Genomic DNA, 16,044 nt, shown 5'->3' with positions numbered 1-16,044 from the left:
CTTAGTCCCTAGCTCTTCTCCCTTTGAGTTGCTAGGAGGCTCCACAGTCAGGCTTCTGTCCCCTTCCCAAAGCCAAGGTGCTGAGTACAGAGCTGTATCCACTCCCAGGGGCTGCCCTTCTGCCCCTGCCCATTGGCCCCTCTGCCTCACCCTGAAGCCATGGCAGCCCTCCAGTGCCATCTCTCCTCTGCTCCACAGTCTGCTCCTGCTCAGTTATCCCGCTTTCCTCCAAACCAGCACCAGATGTCCTGTGACAGCTCACAATAGGAAACTTCCATCTTCTAGCTCTGTACCTTTTTTCCTGACATTTCACTTTTTCCCCAATCTCCCCACCCCAACATGGACACTACATCTCCTGTGGGGCTCTCTAACAGTTAGGAAGATAACCGTGAGAAGATAAGTGCATTCCCAAGATGGCATGTATCTGTTGTTATGTTGGAGCCCTTCAACCATCCTTTCTCCCAAAAACCTCAATCACCAGCATCCTGAGAGCCAAGAACTTGTGAATATATTTGAAAATAGATTATATTAGATTCTTGATGATGTTCTTACTAGAACATGGGGCTTCCTAGAAGAAATAGAATATCTGGGTTAACCTAGAGGGGTATTTTTTCCTACACACACACACACACAAATACCCATGCACTCTTTCGGTTCTTACCAACAGTTTGTTCATTTCGGTCTGGAGATTGGGGGAGCTATGATGTCAGGGTTGCTCACAACTGATTCCATGTACTTGTTCTGCCCCATGATGGAGAAAAGTCAGGCCCAGGACTGGAGTTGAGAAGTCAGAGGGTTTTATGTTGGGGCCGGGACAGGGGCAGGTCTGTACAGAGCTCTTCAGAATTCTGCAAGTGAATGAGGGCAGACCGTGGCAGAGTATTCACACCTTCAGAGGGAGCATGAGATCTTCAGAGGGGGAATGTCATCACCGTAGGGAGGGAAGACCCCGTGGGAGGGAAGTGGTCCAAACAAAGCTCACCCCCATCCTGTATGCCCTGGTCTGTAGCGGAAAGCAGGGACCTGCATTTCCTGGCTTCCCTGGTGGCTTAGATGGTAAAGAATCTGCCTGCAATGCAGGAGACCTGGGTTCAATGCTTGCGTCAGGAAGATCCCCTGGAGGAGGGAAAGGCAACCCACTCCAGTATTCTTGATTGGGAAATCCCATAGACAGAGGAGCCTGGCAGGCTATAGTCCATAGGGTTGCAAAGAGTTTAGCAAGATTGCAACTAACACTAACTGTTATAGAAAATAAACATACCATTATGGCAACAATCAGATAATACATAAAGGTTCCTATAAGCAATCTCTCTCCAGCACTGTCCTGTTTGGCTCTTGACTGCAGCTAAGGACAGGGAGAAATCTGCCCATGAAAAGATGTCCCAAAAGGTGATGGGGTGACACATGACGTCACCCATACCATTCTCAGCTGCCCCAGGAGAAAGAGTAATGGCGGTTACAGTGACTGCTCCCTCCAAAGCGGATTCATTCTGGTGTCTTCTTGTGTCCTTCCTCTAAAGGGGAGGATCCCACATGTGACTGGGCTTTTGAAAGCATAACTCCTTCACAAGAGAGGTCTGAGAGAAGCCTAGTGGTATTTGAATCTTGTTTAATGTTTTTTGATTGTAACTAAAGGGCAATAAGAAGTACCCTTTGCTGATCTAGAGGTGTCTTCCTTATCTGGAAGTTCTCTGCGTGGCATAATTCACAGGAAATCTGAAAACTTTTCCCCTAAGATCAGGAAAAAGACAAGGATGCCCCACTCACAACTTTTATCCACAGAGTACTACAAGTCCAAGCCAGAGGAATTAGGCAAGGAAAAGAGGCATCCAAATAGGAAACCAAGAAGTAAAACTGTCACTGTTCTCAGATACATGATTTTATATATAGAAAACCCTCAAGACTCCATCAAAAACTCTTAGAATAAATGAATTCAATAAAGCTACAGGATACAAAATCAGCATGAAAAAAACCATTGTATTTCTTTATATTAATAATAAACCAGCAGAAAGAGAAATTAAGGAAATAATGTCATTTACAATTGCATCAAAAAGAATAAAATTTCTAGGAATAGATTTAACCATGGAGGTAAAAGATATGCATATTGAAAAGAAGACATTGAAGAAGACACATCTGTGACAACATGGATGGGCCTTGAGGGCATTATGCTAAGTGAAATAAACAGGACAGAGAAAGCAACTACAATATAATCTCTATTATATGTGAGATCTTAAAAAAAACCAAGCTCAGAGATACAGGAAACAAACTGATAGCTGCCAGAAGTAGGAGGCAGCAGGGTGGGGTGGGAGAAATGGGTGAAGAGGATCAAAAGGCAAAAAGAAAAGAAAAAAGGACTGGATGTAAACTGAGAGTTAACAGACTCAGGAGAGTGTATGACTGCAGGCTTTAGCACAGGGACTGAGGAGGGTTTTGCGGGGCTGGTTAAAATGTCTCTTGCTTCCTCTTGGTTCTCAGTGTCATGGTAGGTGATGAGGCTGGGGGTACACAGGACCTCCACCAGCCCAAGTCATCAGTTGCATCCAATCTGCCTTGGGTTCTGTCTGGCAGCTCCCCTCCCCAGGACCAGCGTAGACTCCCCGCTCCCCTAGTTGGACTGTTAACAAAAGACCTGCCTCAGGCCTCAGGGGTCAAGGGACAAAATGTACCTTTTTTAAAATTGTTAAATTAAAAACAAAACAAAACACGGGGATTCCCGGGTGGTCCAGTGGTTAGGACTCTGTGCTTCCACTGCAGGGGCACAAGTTTGCTCCCTGGTCAGGGAACTAAGTTCCCACATGCCATAAGGCAGCCAAAAATAAAATGAAAACAAAACAAAACAAAACACCTTTCTCCGACTTCCCTGGTGGTCCAGGGGTTAAGAGTCTGCTTGGCAAAGCAGGGACAGGGATTCGATCCCTGCTCCGAGAAGATTCCATATGCTTCAGAGCAACTAAGCTCCTGCACCACAACTTCTGAAGCCTGGGCTCTAGAGCCTGTACTCCACAACAAGAGAAGCCAGGGCAATGAGAAGCCCGCCCACCAGGACCAGAGAGTAGCCCCTGCTCTCCGCAACTTGAGAACAGCCAGTGCGCAGCAATGAAGACCTGGCACAGCCAGAAATGAATGAATTAATTAAAAATTTTTTTCCAAACAAACAAAACCCCAAACTTTCCTCAAGTCACACAGGGATTTATTGACTCTGGATGATCAGAATTCAGAGCTCTTAGTGGACATGTTGGTATTCTGGTCCACAATTTAAAAAAAGAAAAACAAAATCCAATACAGGGTCTGGCTGCCGGGCACTGCTGTGACAAACAACACATACGAAAGCTCTTCCCCACCCTGGGCCCCCAGCAGGCTTCTGAGGGCGCAACTTCGAGAACACCTCCCAGGGCTGCCCAGCAGCCCAAGACAGAAACCCTTGTTTCCAGTCTGCAACATTCTGACAGGAAGCAGGCCTGTGGCGCTTCCTGTCCAGAAAGCAAAGGCAGAGAGGGATTTAACTCCTTTTGGAACCAGGCTCATCTGAGAGTAGATTATTCCTTTCAGTGGAAGAGGTTTTCATAATAAGGGTTCCTTTCTCTTTTTATGTTGCATGACTAAATCTGAAAGGTGCTGTAACAGACTTTGATGGAAACTTTTAAAAAAAAAACAAACAATTTGTACTTGCCTTGCTGTCATAAGCACTCATACCCTCGTAGGATAGAGGGCCCAGCACCAGTGAAGTATGGGGGACAGACTTGGGCTCAGGAACAGCAGAAGTATGGAGTCCGTGGGGAGAGCCCACACATATCAGAGACCCTCTGGGAGGTGCGAGGAAGAGTAGAAGAAGATACTGGGAACCCTGAGGAGTGAATGCTAGCTTTTTAGGTACCATCAAAGGCGGTATGGTACCTTTTTAAAAATAGATTTTATTTAAAAGCCAGTATTTATTGATTTGTCTGCCTTGGGTCTTTGTTTCAGCAGGGGGATCTTCCTTCCATCCTGTGGGTTTCTTTCCTTGTAGTGCATGCACTCTCTAGTTGTGGAGGGCAGGACTCAGTAGCTGGGGGTGTGCCAGCTCAGTAGCTTGAGGCATGTGGGATCTTAGTTCCCCCTCTCAGGGATCAAACCTGAGATCCCTGCATTGAAAGGCAGATTATTAACCACTAAAGCACCAGGGAAATCCTGATTTGGTAACTTGTTGATCCTGGCAAACTAGGGAGATGGGACAGTCCAGGGTGACTTGGACCCTTCTCTGAGCCTGATGATAGGAAGTGCTGCATTGCCTCAATGTGAATGGTGACCCCAGTTTGTGAAATCAGAGACATTCAGAGTTGTGAACATAAAAAATAGGACTTGGTGGATGTATTCATCTGCAAATAAAGTGTTTCAACTACATAGTCACAGCCAGGCCACCTTCTTTCAACTGGATGCCACTTATATTGGGGCGGGGAGTTATTCACCAGACTCCAAAATGTTCTGTTGGGTAGAACTTCAGGTTTATAAAATAAAAGTGAAAAAAGTAAACTTAGAAACCGGTGCTAATGATACTTCAGATCTTTGAAAAGTAGAGTTCACAACAGGAAAATATGGTGTGTATTGTTTGCCTTTGGGAGCTTCCCTGGTGACTCAGTGGTAAAGAATCCATTTGCCAACGCAGGAGACTTGAGTTCCATCTTTGGGTCGGGAAGATCCCCTGGAGAAGGGAATGGCAACCCACTCCAGTATTCTTACATGGGAAATCCCATAGACAGAGGAGCCTGGCGGGCCACAGTCCATGGGCTTGCAAAAGAGTTCGCCATGACTTAGCAACTAAACAACAATTCTTTGCCTTTAAATAAATACTTATTTGTAATTCTATAGTAAAGTGATTATTAACACTATTTATATGATATAGGCCCAGGGCAAAAAGGTTCACCAGGTCTGTCTCATTTCCTAAGTACTTAAATCTCAGAAAGTGCAATGAGTCCTGCAACCTCCTCATTTTTCTAACAATTCAAGATTTCTTAGTTGACCCATCACTCCCCTACAGTACAATACAGGGCACCTCTTGGATCTCCTTCTTGGCTGTCCATGTTCTCTGGCCTCCTTGGGGCCCTGGTCAATGAAGGGCGGGGCGGGGAGGAGCAGAAGCTGGGAGTGGGCAGAAGGCAGTAGTTAGAAGACAGGTGATTCATTCATTTTCTCAACCCGTGGGGCATTAGGACCTGCCTGGAACGAAGGCACAGACCTGCCTAGCGCTGAATGAAAAACCATGTCACACGCGGTTCGCCGGCGGAAATTCCCCTTTTGGTAAAGCCCGGGCTCCTCTCCTGAGCCACGCGTGATTGGCTGGAAGTGGTAATGATTATATCAGCAAGCACTGGCTCATTCGCTACCGCGGGTGGCGCAATCCCAAGTAGAGGTAGGCTAAGCTAAACAGCTGAGCTCCGCTCTGCGCACCTCGCAGGGGTGATCGCGCGCCCCACAAAACACACTTTCATTTCTGATGGCTCTGGAGGCTGTCACCCCGCGGCAACCTGGACAGCGAACGCTCCCCGACCGCACCGGGCAGCAGGGACAGAGAGCAGCAGCCTCCTCGAGCTCCCGGGCAGGGTGCACCCAGGGCCCCAGGCCTCGACTCCGGGGCCCCTGGGCTCTCATCTTCACCGTCTTGGGTGTCTTGCTGTTGGTGAGTTCCCGCCGCGAGTCCTGGCTCCAAAAGGCGCTCTTGGTGGCCCGGAAAAGGCCCGGGCGCGCCTGGCTGGGCAAATCCCGTCAGGACCCGCCTGGGCAAGTCCAATTCGCGGCGTGTTGGTGGGGGGCCCGAGAGGAGTGCGGATCCCTGGCGTCTACTTGCTGCCTGGAAGATCTGGCTCCTTGGAGAGCCTGACCTCTGGATTGGCCCCAGGCCCAGGGAGCATCCGATCTCATTTCTTTCCTTTCCTTTCCCTTTTCCCTCTGCATACCCTCCTCACTCTTTTCTCTCTCTTGCTATTTTGCACTGCATGTATCTTCTAAAACGTGTCCTTTGTAAATCACTAAGTGTAGGCTCCATCTTCCCCCACCACTGCCTTAAGCACCCTTACATTTCCTTTTCTCTGAAAGGAGAACAACTTCAAAATTGCTTCCAGCTCCTTGCGCTTTATGAATAGAAACCACCAATCAACTCAGCTTGGGTCAGATTCTCACCACTTTCTTTCAGAGGGGAGTTGGAGGCTCTGGATGTGTTTCAGCACTGCTGCTGCTGCTAAGTCGCTTCACTGATGTCCAACTCTGTGTGACCCCATAGACGGCAGCCCACCAGGCTTCCCCGTCCCTGAGTGTGCATTTTTAAGAAACTCACCATGGGGAAAAATGTGCACACTTGGCACCGCCTTCTTGCATTGTTTGAGGCTCTTTTCAAAGCTGCTTAGAGGGTCAAATAAAAAAAAAATTGAGGGTCTAACAAAGTTACAGGAATCGTGAAAATACACATCTTTCATTGACCAAATTAGTACCAAAAATCTGGAAAGAAATAGCATTTTGTATTCACAGGAAGTATAGAATTCGTTTTTAAAGTATCGGTTTGTAATAGGTAGGACTCATGTTGAACACACGTGATGAATGGGTCTGGGTGCCTGTCAAGTATCCAGTGTAGCCATGTGCATTGTCTGTTGGGTAACTCCTTAGAAGTGGAATTGCTGGGTCAGTGGGTTAGATGATTTTACGCTTTTGCCTAGATAATGACAAACTGTTCTCCCAAAGAAGACTGGACCATTTTAACTCACACCAGGAGTCCACAAGGGTGCCCTATTTCCCTGCACCCTTGCACACTGAGCTCAAACGGTAAAGGATCTGCCTGTGATGCAGGAGACCAGAGTTCGATCCCTGGGTTGGGAAGTTCCTGTGGAGAAGGGGATGGCAATCCACTCCAGTACTCTTGCCTGGAGAATTCCACGGACAGAAGCCTGGCAGGCTACAGTCCATGGGATCGCAAAGAGTCGGAGACGACTGAGCGACTAACGCACGCACGCACTTGCACACTGAACTTTAACACTTTCCCAGTCTAAGAAGTAAAGATGGGGCACCACAGTGTCACGGTTTTGATTCTTCCATTCCAGTAGAGTGTTTCAAGGATCCATGAGATTGCTGAGACTGGGAGTGGATAACCAGGAGACCCCCACGTTAGGACATAGGGGAGGGCACAAAAATTCAGACCAGAAAAGAACTAACACAAATCTTGACACAAATTCTTTCAGACAACAGGAGTTCTTCACTAGTTCTTCTAAGGCCAACATAACCCTAATACCTAAACCTAATGGAAACATTTGAAAAGAAGAAAAAATACTTTTAAATACCCTTCCTAAAAGCAGAGGCAAAATTCCTTTACAAAGCAAATAGTTAACTAAATTCTAGATCTTTAAAAACTATGGCAGAAACCATCACATAAAGTAACTATCCTCTAATTAAAAATGTAACACACACACACACACACACAAACCAGTGTAAAGGAGAAAAGCTATATGAACAGCTTAACAGATGCAGAAAAAGAATTTGAACTGACACTTAACCCCCTGTAATGAAAAGGGGAAAGTGTTAGTTGCTCAATCGTGTCCCAACAATCTGAAACCCCATGGACTGTAGCCTGCCAGGCTCCTCTGTCCATGGAATTCTCTAGGCAAGAATACTGGAGTGGATTGCCATTCCCTTCTCCAGGACATCTTCCTGACACAGGGATTGAACCTGGGTCTCCTACGTTGCAGGCAGAGTCTTTACTGTCAGAAAAAAGTCTCATTTTATCAGGGTAGAAGGGACCTTCCTCCATATGACGAAGGCCACTCCCTCTTGGAGTCACATTAGAGATTAGGATAACTGAGGAAGGGGCATGAGGGAATGTTTTGAAGCAAGCTAATTTCCATGATCTAGATAGAGGGTTTGGATTTCCCTTAAGATTGTGCACGTCTTTCTTTGGAAATCTTAACATTAAAGTAAACTGTAAAGAAATACTGAGCTTGAGTTACTGACGTAATGCCGATGTATTAAGAGTTGCAGATATGAATTTCATCATAAAAATGAGACACTTAGGAGAATGGACAGAGGGGATGGATAGAGAAAGAAATATGTGATACACCTAGGTTACAGAACTTAGGTGGTGAGCATATAAGAGTTTAGTGAATGAATGTTACAACTTTGTTGGATGTTTGAAACTGTTCGTAGCAAAACATTGAGGGAGAGAGTCTGTGAGAGGAGAACCAGGGAAGAAAGGAAGGCATAGGATTGTGAGGGCAGGGAAAGGAGAGTCCACCAATTTGGGGTGACTCGGAGGAGGCCCAGACTGGGGAAGGGATGATTAGGGACACATATGAGCTTAGCTGTCCCCAAATACTTAACAGGTGGCATTTTATCTTATTTAGATCCAGGCAGTTGAACTGGGCTCAACATAAGCTGTTTCCACTTTAACTTTGTTTTTCTTTCTTTTTTTCCTCTTCATGTCACTTTGTACTTTAAATCACTCCCAGATTAAAGTTACAAAACTATACAAAACCCTTTGTTTCCTGTATCATCTGAAACATAGCTGCTGACATGACAGATCCCATGACTGGACACTTGAATGTATATTTCCCACAAATGAGGACAGTCTCCCCCCAAATGACAATACAACCCTGAACGTCAGAACACTATCATCAACACATTAATCCTGGTGGAAGCCTCAGGCTCCAGTGATTTCAGACTGGCCCCATTGTGTCATTTTTAGCACAGCTGCTAACTGCTGCTGCTAAGTCGATTCAGTCGTGTCCGACTCTGTGCGACCCCATAGACGGCAGCCCACCAGGCTCCCCCGTACCTAGGGTTCTCCAGGCAAGAACACTGGAGTGGGTTGCCATTTCCTTCTCCAATGCATGAAAGCGAAAAGTGAAAGTGAAGTTGCTCAGTCGTGTCTGACTGTTAGCGACCCCCTGGACTGCAGCCCACCAGGCTCCTCCATCCATGGGATTTTCCAGGCAGGAGTACTGGAGTGGGGTGCCATTGCCTTCTCCATTTTAGCACAGAGACTTGGCTAAAAACCCTGTATTGCTATTTCTTCTTTCTCCATGTGATTCTGGTATTTTGTGGAACACTGACAGCTTCCTTTTGGGGACCGCGTGTTGGATTAAAGCCACAAGTCCATTACTCAGTATGTGATTCTATATCCTGATTATGAAAAATTGTATGCATGACAGAACCCTCATTTGTGAAAATGTATGTGTATGTGTGCACGCACATGTGAGAAAGAAAGAACCTGAGCGTATTCACACATACGGTCAAATAGAAGAAGTCAAGACACAAAATAATGGATGTTTTCTCTAATCCAGGGGATCTCTATGGTTTCTGTATTCTCTTATAAAAAAATTTTCCTTGCCCATACTTTCTGGGCTTCCCAGGTGGTACTAGTAGTAAAGAACCAGCCTGCCAACACAGGAGATGCAAGAGACTGAAGTTTGATCCCTGGGTCGGGAAGATCCCCTGGAGGAGGAAATGGCAGCTCACTCCAAAATTCCTGCTGGGAGAATCCCATGGACAGAGGAGCCTGACGGGCTACAGTCCGTGGGGTTGCAAAGAGTTGGACGTATCTGAGCACATACTTTCTGGAATAAACATATTTTAAGAGGAAGGAATACAGGGGGAAAAACTTAAGTGTAAGTTACTTGCTGGCACAAAAGGCCAAAGAACAAACATGAATGAGAGTTTAGAGCTGGGAAGAAAGATCCCAGTTGTGTTTCATTTTGCATGTAGTGGTCAAGGAAATGTGGGGTGGGTCCTAGAAGGGGTGAGAGTGTGGAAGCCACTCATGCCTGTCCCTGCTTTGTCCCCATAGGTCAAAGCTGCTTCAGCCATGTCTGTAAGGAAGGATGAAATTCACCAGCAGTCATCAGCCCCACTGGAACGGAGCCCCCAGCAGAAGTTATGTCCACCAGGTAGATTCTAGGACTGGTCTCCAACCCTTGTCTTCATGTCTGTGTGTTTATTTCTGGCTGTGCCTGAGGCTGTGTTGCTGCATGGGTTCTCTCTAGTTGTGGAGAGGGGGGCCAGCTCTCCAGTTGCGGTACTTGAGCTTCTCCCTGGGGGGCTTCTCCTGTTGCAGAGCACAGGCTCTCGGGTGCACGGGCTGCAGTAGTTGCAGCCTGTGTGCTCAGTAGTTGTGGCTCCCGAGCTGTGGAGGACAGGCTCAGTATTTGTGACACATGGGCTTAGGTGCTCTGCAGCCTGTGGGATCTTCCCAGACCAGGGATCCAACCCATGTATTCTGCATAGGCAGGCAGATTCTTACCACTGAGCCACCAGGGAAGCCCCTGACCTTTCTTTTTACTGTTTAATGTGCCAGCTATGAATGTGACTTGGATACGTGGCTTGTAATATATTTCTGTTGGCAGTACTGGTCTAGGGTATGTGTTAGATGAAGAATCAAAAGATGAAAGCCCGGTTGAGAAGAGTTCCCCTTGTGGATTCCACAGATGGCCAAAAGAGGCCTCCCCAGCCACACTGGCAGCCTCAGGGTATCCTGCGGGGATTTACTCACCAGCTTTTCCCTTCCTTCCCAGGATTCTATATGGAAGAAGCCATTAGAGGTTGTGCCCCATGCACCGATGGGATAGACTACACCAATCATTCAAACACCCTCCCTTCTTGCTTACTTTGCACGACTTGCAAATCAGGTACAGAACCTGTGGTCCCCCACGCCTGCAGTTAGAGTGCTGGGTGATGAGATGGGATTAAATGGGATGAGGAGTCAGAGATCTGATTTCCAGCCCAGCTAGGTTTTCATCTTGTCTTAGGTCAGTAAAATAATGAAAACAGAAGTTATTTGCATAACGCATGCCAACTGGTAGGGAAGTCTTTCAGAACACAGCTGGAAAGAGGAGAATAACGTGTCCCTTGATGGAGGGAGCTGGATGGTAACAGTGCAGAAGGCCTGGGGGAGTGGGGCAGGGCTGGGTTTGAGCTGTGTGATGTGTCTGATCCTGGGCCAGGCTCCTGCGGGCGCCATGCCCTCTGCTCTGGGGTCTCAGCCTCTCTCAGCCTTCATGACCTGAGGTCCCTCTGCCTCTCCGGCAGGGCATCACCCATTGAGACATCATCCAAGGGTTCCTCTCCATCCACAGCGTCTCAGATTACACCTCACCCCAGCCCACTTCTTTCTGGGCTCTCTCATTTCTCTTCCCAACCCTGATGCAATCCGTAATGATGCACAGTCCCTTTTATGCCTCTATTGGTGACGCCTGAACAGTGGCTGTTCTATGGATGGTCTATGTGTGTTGCCACAGAAAATGACCACAAAATTACTTAAAAAAAGATTAATTCATTTATTTTTGGCTGTTCTGTGTCTTTGTTGTGGAACAAGGGCTTTCTCTAGTTGTGGTGAGGGGGGCTACTCCTTGTTGCTTTTCATCGTGGTGCACAGGCCCTAGAGCACAGGATCAGTAGTTGTGGCACACGGGCTTAGCTGCCCCACAACATATGGGATCTTCCCAGACCAGGGATGGAACCTGCGTCCCCTGCTTTGACAGGCGGATTCTTAACCACTGGACCACCCAGCAAGCCCTCCGAATTACTTCTTGAACTGAGTGGATGGAGATCTGGGTTGTGAAGAAGGGTTGAGAGACATATGAGGGAAACACACTCTCAAAACCTTATCTTTTGCGGGGAGCGAGCTCCGCCTTTGGCAAAGGTCATGAGGAAGGAGGCTTGGCATACGCAAAGGCGGGATCAAGCCTCAGGAGTCTCCCTGGAAATTCTCGAGCAATCTACCCCCAAAACCAGAGTCTGCCTACTTTCTGCTTTGTGCTTTCACCTACACCTCTGACTTTACGGGGGGCTGTCCCCCACTACCTCTCTGAAAAAAGAGTTAGCTTATAGCTCCAGTTAATAATTCCTGGGTGTGACAGTGTTTCAACCTACAAACTCCCTTGGAAGTCCTCTAGCCTGCCTGAATAGGTTTTTCCGGCCACATGTGATTGCTCAGAGCCTCCAAACTGTGAGAGGCATGAGATGTTCTAAACTGTCTAAATACAGATTCCTTTGAGCAGTCAAAAGATTGATTAGAAATTGTATTGGTGAAGGGATTTTCACTTGTTGGGCCAATGTTTGCTGCTAAGTCTCCATATCCCTTACCTGCTGTGTCCCTGGCAGTGTATTGATTAATATAATTGGTGTAAATAGTAGCTTTAATGTTTGTAACCTGGGACCCTTGAATTAATTCTTTTTCTTGTTATAGCCCACCACACCTTTGCTCTGTAGGAATGCAACTTTATCTAATGCTTTTTGGAGGCTGGCGCCTGACTTTAGAATAATCACCTTTAGAGAAAAAGGCCTCCGGGCCAGAAGATGATGCAAATCACCTAAACTTTTGCATATGATAAGTTTGCAGGAAGAAAGCCTGGCTTACTGCATGACTCTACCCCTTCCCCCATTATCCTCTATGCATAACTTAAGGTATAAAAACTACTTTGGAAAATAAAGTGCGGGCCTTGTTCACCGAAACTTGGTCTCACCATGTCGTTCTTTCTCTTACCTTCTGGCTGAATTATTCAGCCTCTTTTCTCCACTGAATTTCCTCACTGAGCTATCCTCATTCTATTACTCTTTATATCCTTAATTAACGTTTAATTAAGCAGTTGTTTCCTGATCCTCGCCGACGCCGTCCCCGCTTCGAATACCCTGGATCAGCCGGGGCTGGTCCCCGGCAAGTGGCGCCCGAACAGGCTGATTCGAAGGTAGGTACCTCAGAAAAAGTGTTGAGAAAGTGTTGAATTGAAAAAGTGTTGAGAAAGTGTTCAATTTACGGGATGGATAGGCCCCCACCCAGGGTGCCGCGGACCCCCCTGTAGGACAGACAGGGCGAGTAGTGGTGGGAAGTGTTAAAGGGTTTGAGAGAAAACCCGGTTTTTATTGAAAGTGTCAAAGGGGTTTGAGAGAAAACCCGGTTTCTAGAGTTAAAAGGCCAAAGAAAAGCCTGATCTTTTAAAAGCTAAAAGCTTTATCTTCTCTTATACTTAATTTTCTGACATGGGTAACACTGAAACTAAGAATGGCAACTCTTTATACAAGTAATCTTGAAACTGTTAAAGAGGCTACTGTTAATTTAGATACTTGGGTGAAGGTAAAAAACAACTAAAAACTTATCCTATAAATATGATTAAAAATGTTCTGGACCTTCATCATGAGGCTGTGGGATAGCCTATGGGAGAGGCTATAGCGGTGGATGGTAGTGGGTCTCCACCTTCTGCGCAGATCATATTTTCTGCCATTGACGAATGAAAGGAGGGAGACTGTGCTCTACCTCCAGAGGAAGGAGAGGGCTTACAGGACGCTGCGGCCGGGCGCCCTGACGAGCCCCCTCCCCCTCTACACAAACCTTTAAAAATTTATCCAACAATTTCTGATTTAAGGTGACTACTCCACCTCCGCTTGCACCTCCCAGGGCCTAAGAATTCCCCAGTTTACATCCAAAGTCTCCCAGAGCATTGCCTAAAGCTGAAAAAGATAAAAAAGACTTCTTTTAAACAAAGGAGCTTTTAAAAAATACACAATATACAGAGCCTGCTCCTTGAAGAAAACCCCCTCAGGGGGGCCTCACCCAAGCAAAAAAAATAAATAAATAAATAAAAAGAGAAAAAAATAAAAATAAAAGTAAAAAAAAAAAGAAAAAATAGAGAAAGATCTAAAGATAGAGAAAAAGCTAAAGAGTGAAAAGGAGAGAGGAACAGAGAAGGAAGGAATCAGGGAATGCAGCAAGACTGAGAAAGGAAAAAAGGAAGTTAGAAAAAGAGATACAGAGAGAAAGAGAGGGAGGAGGGAAGAAAAAGAGAGAAAGAGGGTAAAGGGAAAGAAACGAAGGAAAGAGAAGGGTAGCGAAAAATGAAGGGGGAGAAAAAAGCGAGAAAAGCAGGAAGAGAGGAAGAGAGAGACTGTAAGAGACGCTGTGACCAGGTGCCCTGGCGAGCTCCCCCTCCCCCCCACCCCCCCTGCGCAAACCTTAAAAAAAAAAAAAAAAACACAACTTAACGACCACTTTCTGATTTAAGGCCATTGCTGCCGCCTCCGTTTGCGCCTTCCAGGGCCCAAGAGTTCCCCACTTTGCCCCCAAAGTTTCTCAAAGTGTTGCCTAAGCCTGAGGAAGATAAAAAGTTTTTTGAACAGTGGAGATTTTAAAACAGACTGCGTGCACAATATGCAGTGCTCCTTGGAGAAAACCCCCTCAGGGGGGTCTCACCCAGGCTAAGAAAAAAGCAGACGGTAAAGGGATTTAGCAACAATATTAACCCCTGATATGCCGGCTGCTCCGATTCCAAGGGGAGTGGCTGGCCCCCTGCCTGAGGGCATTGTAGGACTTGTGCTAGGGTGTAGCTCGCTTTCTTTTCAAGAAATTTCGGTGGTATATGGTGTGGTAGATTCTGATTATATTGGAGAAATTATAGTTTTGATCTCGCCGCTTACCAAAACTGTGCAAATTAATAAAGGTCAAAGAATAACACAGTTTTTGCTTTTACCTTATCAGGCAGGAAAAAACTTGACTTCTCAAGCTAAGAGCCACAGAGCGTTTAGATCTAGTGATCCAGCCTTTTGGGTGCAGGAAATTACAGCTCCAAGGCCTTTAAAAGATCTTTTAATTCAAGAAAATAAAATGTCAGGGCTATTAGACACAGGAACAGACGTCTCTTAACATTGCTGGGAAAGACTGACCCAGCTCCTGGCCAACACATACTACTGAAAATGAGTTGAGATTAGAGAAACTGGTATGCGGGGTGGGAATGCTGTAGAGAAAAAGGTGAGGGAGAGTTTAAAACCTTGAAGAATAGTGAGTTCCCCGTTGCTGGAAGTATTCAAGCAAAGATTAGATGGTTGCTTGTCATCTAAAAGGCTATAGACCAGATTTTACAAAATCGTTTACAAAACGATAACTGGAGAAGCTTATAAACATGTTGTGCAACACCTCTTTACTTGCTTCTCATATTTAGGTCTGCCAAAAGTTTTAAAAACTGATGATGCCCCTTTGAAGCTGCGGAGAGATTGTTTACTAACTTTAAATGATTTCCAAAAATTATTAGGGGACATTAATTGGATATGCCCACATTTAAAACTGACTACTGCAGATTTAAAGCCTTTGTTTAATTGCTTAAAAAGTGACCCTAATTCCAGTTCTAAGTTGACTAGTGAGACAGAGTTGGCTCTTGTTAAAGTAGATGAGACTTTAAATGATCAGTTAATTAGGATTAATACTACCAAAAGATGAGATTAAATTATTCTTCCAACAAAACATACACTTACAGGGTGCTTGTGACAAAAAGGCCCATTGGTTCCATCTACCAGTGATCCCAAGACAAATAGTTTTATCTTATCCCAGCTTGGTGGCACAATTAATTATAAAAGGAGGAAAAAAGAAGTGTGGAACTTTTTAGAAAAGAAGTAGCAAATATAATAATTTCACTCAATAAGGATCAACTGCAAGTCTTTTACAAAATAGTGATGATTGTCAAGTTGCCCTGATAGATTTCAGGGGTCAAATTTTGTTTCATTTGCCCTCAAGCCCCCACAGTAGTTAAAAGTTCAAAAATGTTAGATTGGCAGTTTGAGGATACCTGTGGAACTTTCCAACTGTATGTAGTTCCTACGCTCCCCTTTACCCTATGGGGGAGGGACGTGCTGTCTCAAATAGGAGATACTCAGAGAAGGGTTTTCTCAATTTCTTAGTTATCAACAGGTGGTACAATTAACAATACTTTATATATTGTTATAAATACGTAATATAAATATATTTGCCTAACTACAGTTTGCCTAATTAGGTATGGGTATAAATAAAACATAATAAAGGTATGCCTAATTCTATTTAATAGATCTATACTTACTTAATTTGTATATAAATCAATATATGTATTATATATATACTGTGTAATTAAATGTATATTGCAGTAATATAATGTGTGTGGCTGATATTTGGTATGGATTGATGTGCTGTGATGATATATGTTCTGTATACTGTATAATTATATATGTGTGACATGTATTATTACAGTACATTGGTTTGTGTTGGTTGGTATTAGCTGTGTATGTGTTGTATTGCTG

The 16,044-nt window shown here is 45.3% G+C and overlaps 1 protein-coding gene across 30 annotated transcripts in view; it reads left to right on the top strand.

Moving 5' to 3' along the window:
* LOC147367339 (tumor necrosis factor receptor superfamily member 10A-like) overlaps positions 1-16,044 on the top strand; it is a 46,638-nt gene that overhangs the window by 17,858 nt on the left and 12,736 nt on the right. For 9 of the 30 annotated variants that reach the window (XM_086416346.1, XM_086416334.1, XM_086416335.1 and 6 more), the window contains exons 1-3: positions 5,259-5,653; positions 9,800-9,899; positions 10,524-10,637. In XM_086416346.1, coding sequence (XP_086272472.1) covers positions 5,471-5,653; positions 9,800-9,899; positions 10,524-10,637 — 397 coding nt within the window. In that variant the 5' untranslated portion in view covers positions 5,259-5,470. Of the gene's footprint in view, positions 1-5,258; positions 5,654-9,793; positions 9,900-10,523; positions 10,638-11,037; positions 12,463-16,044 lie in introns of those variants that run through there. The other 21 variants (XM_086416347.1, XM_086416336.1, XM_086416332.1 and 18 more) reach the window with 8 other exon arrangements.

This window comes from Bos grunniens, chromosome 8 (assembly GCF_055505025.1).
Source record: "Bos grunniens cultivar Pamir isolate PY7600 chromosome 8, Bosgru_T2T1.0, whole genome shotgun sequence".
NCBI lineage: Eukaryota > Metazoa > Chordata > Mammalia > Artiodactyla > Bovidae > Bos > Bos grunniens.
Note: the sequence above shows the minus strand (reverse complement) of the source record. Positions and strands in the feature narration are given on the sequence as shown.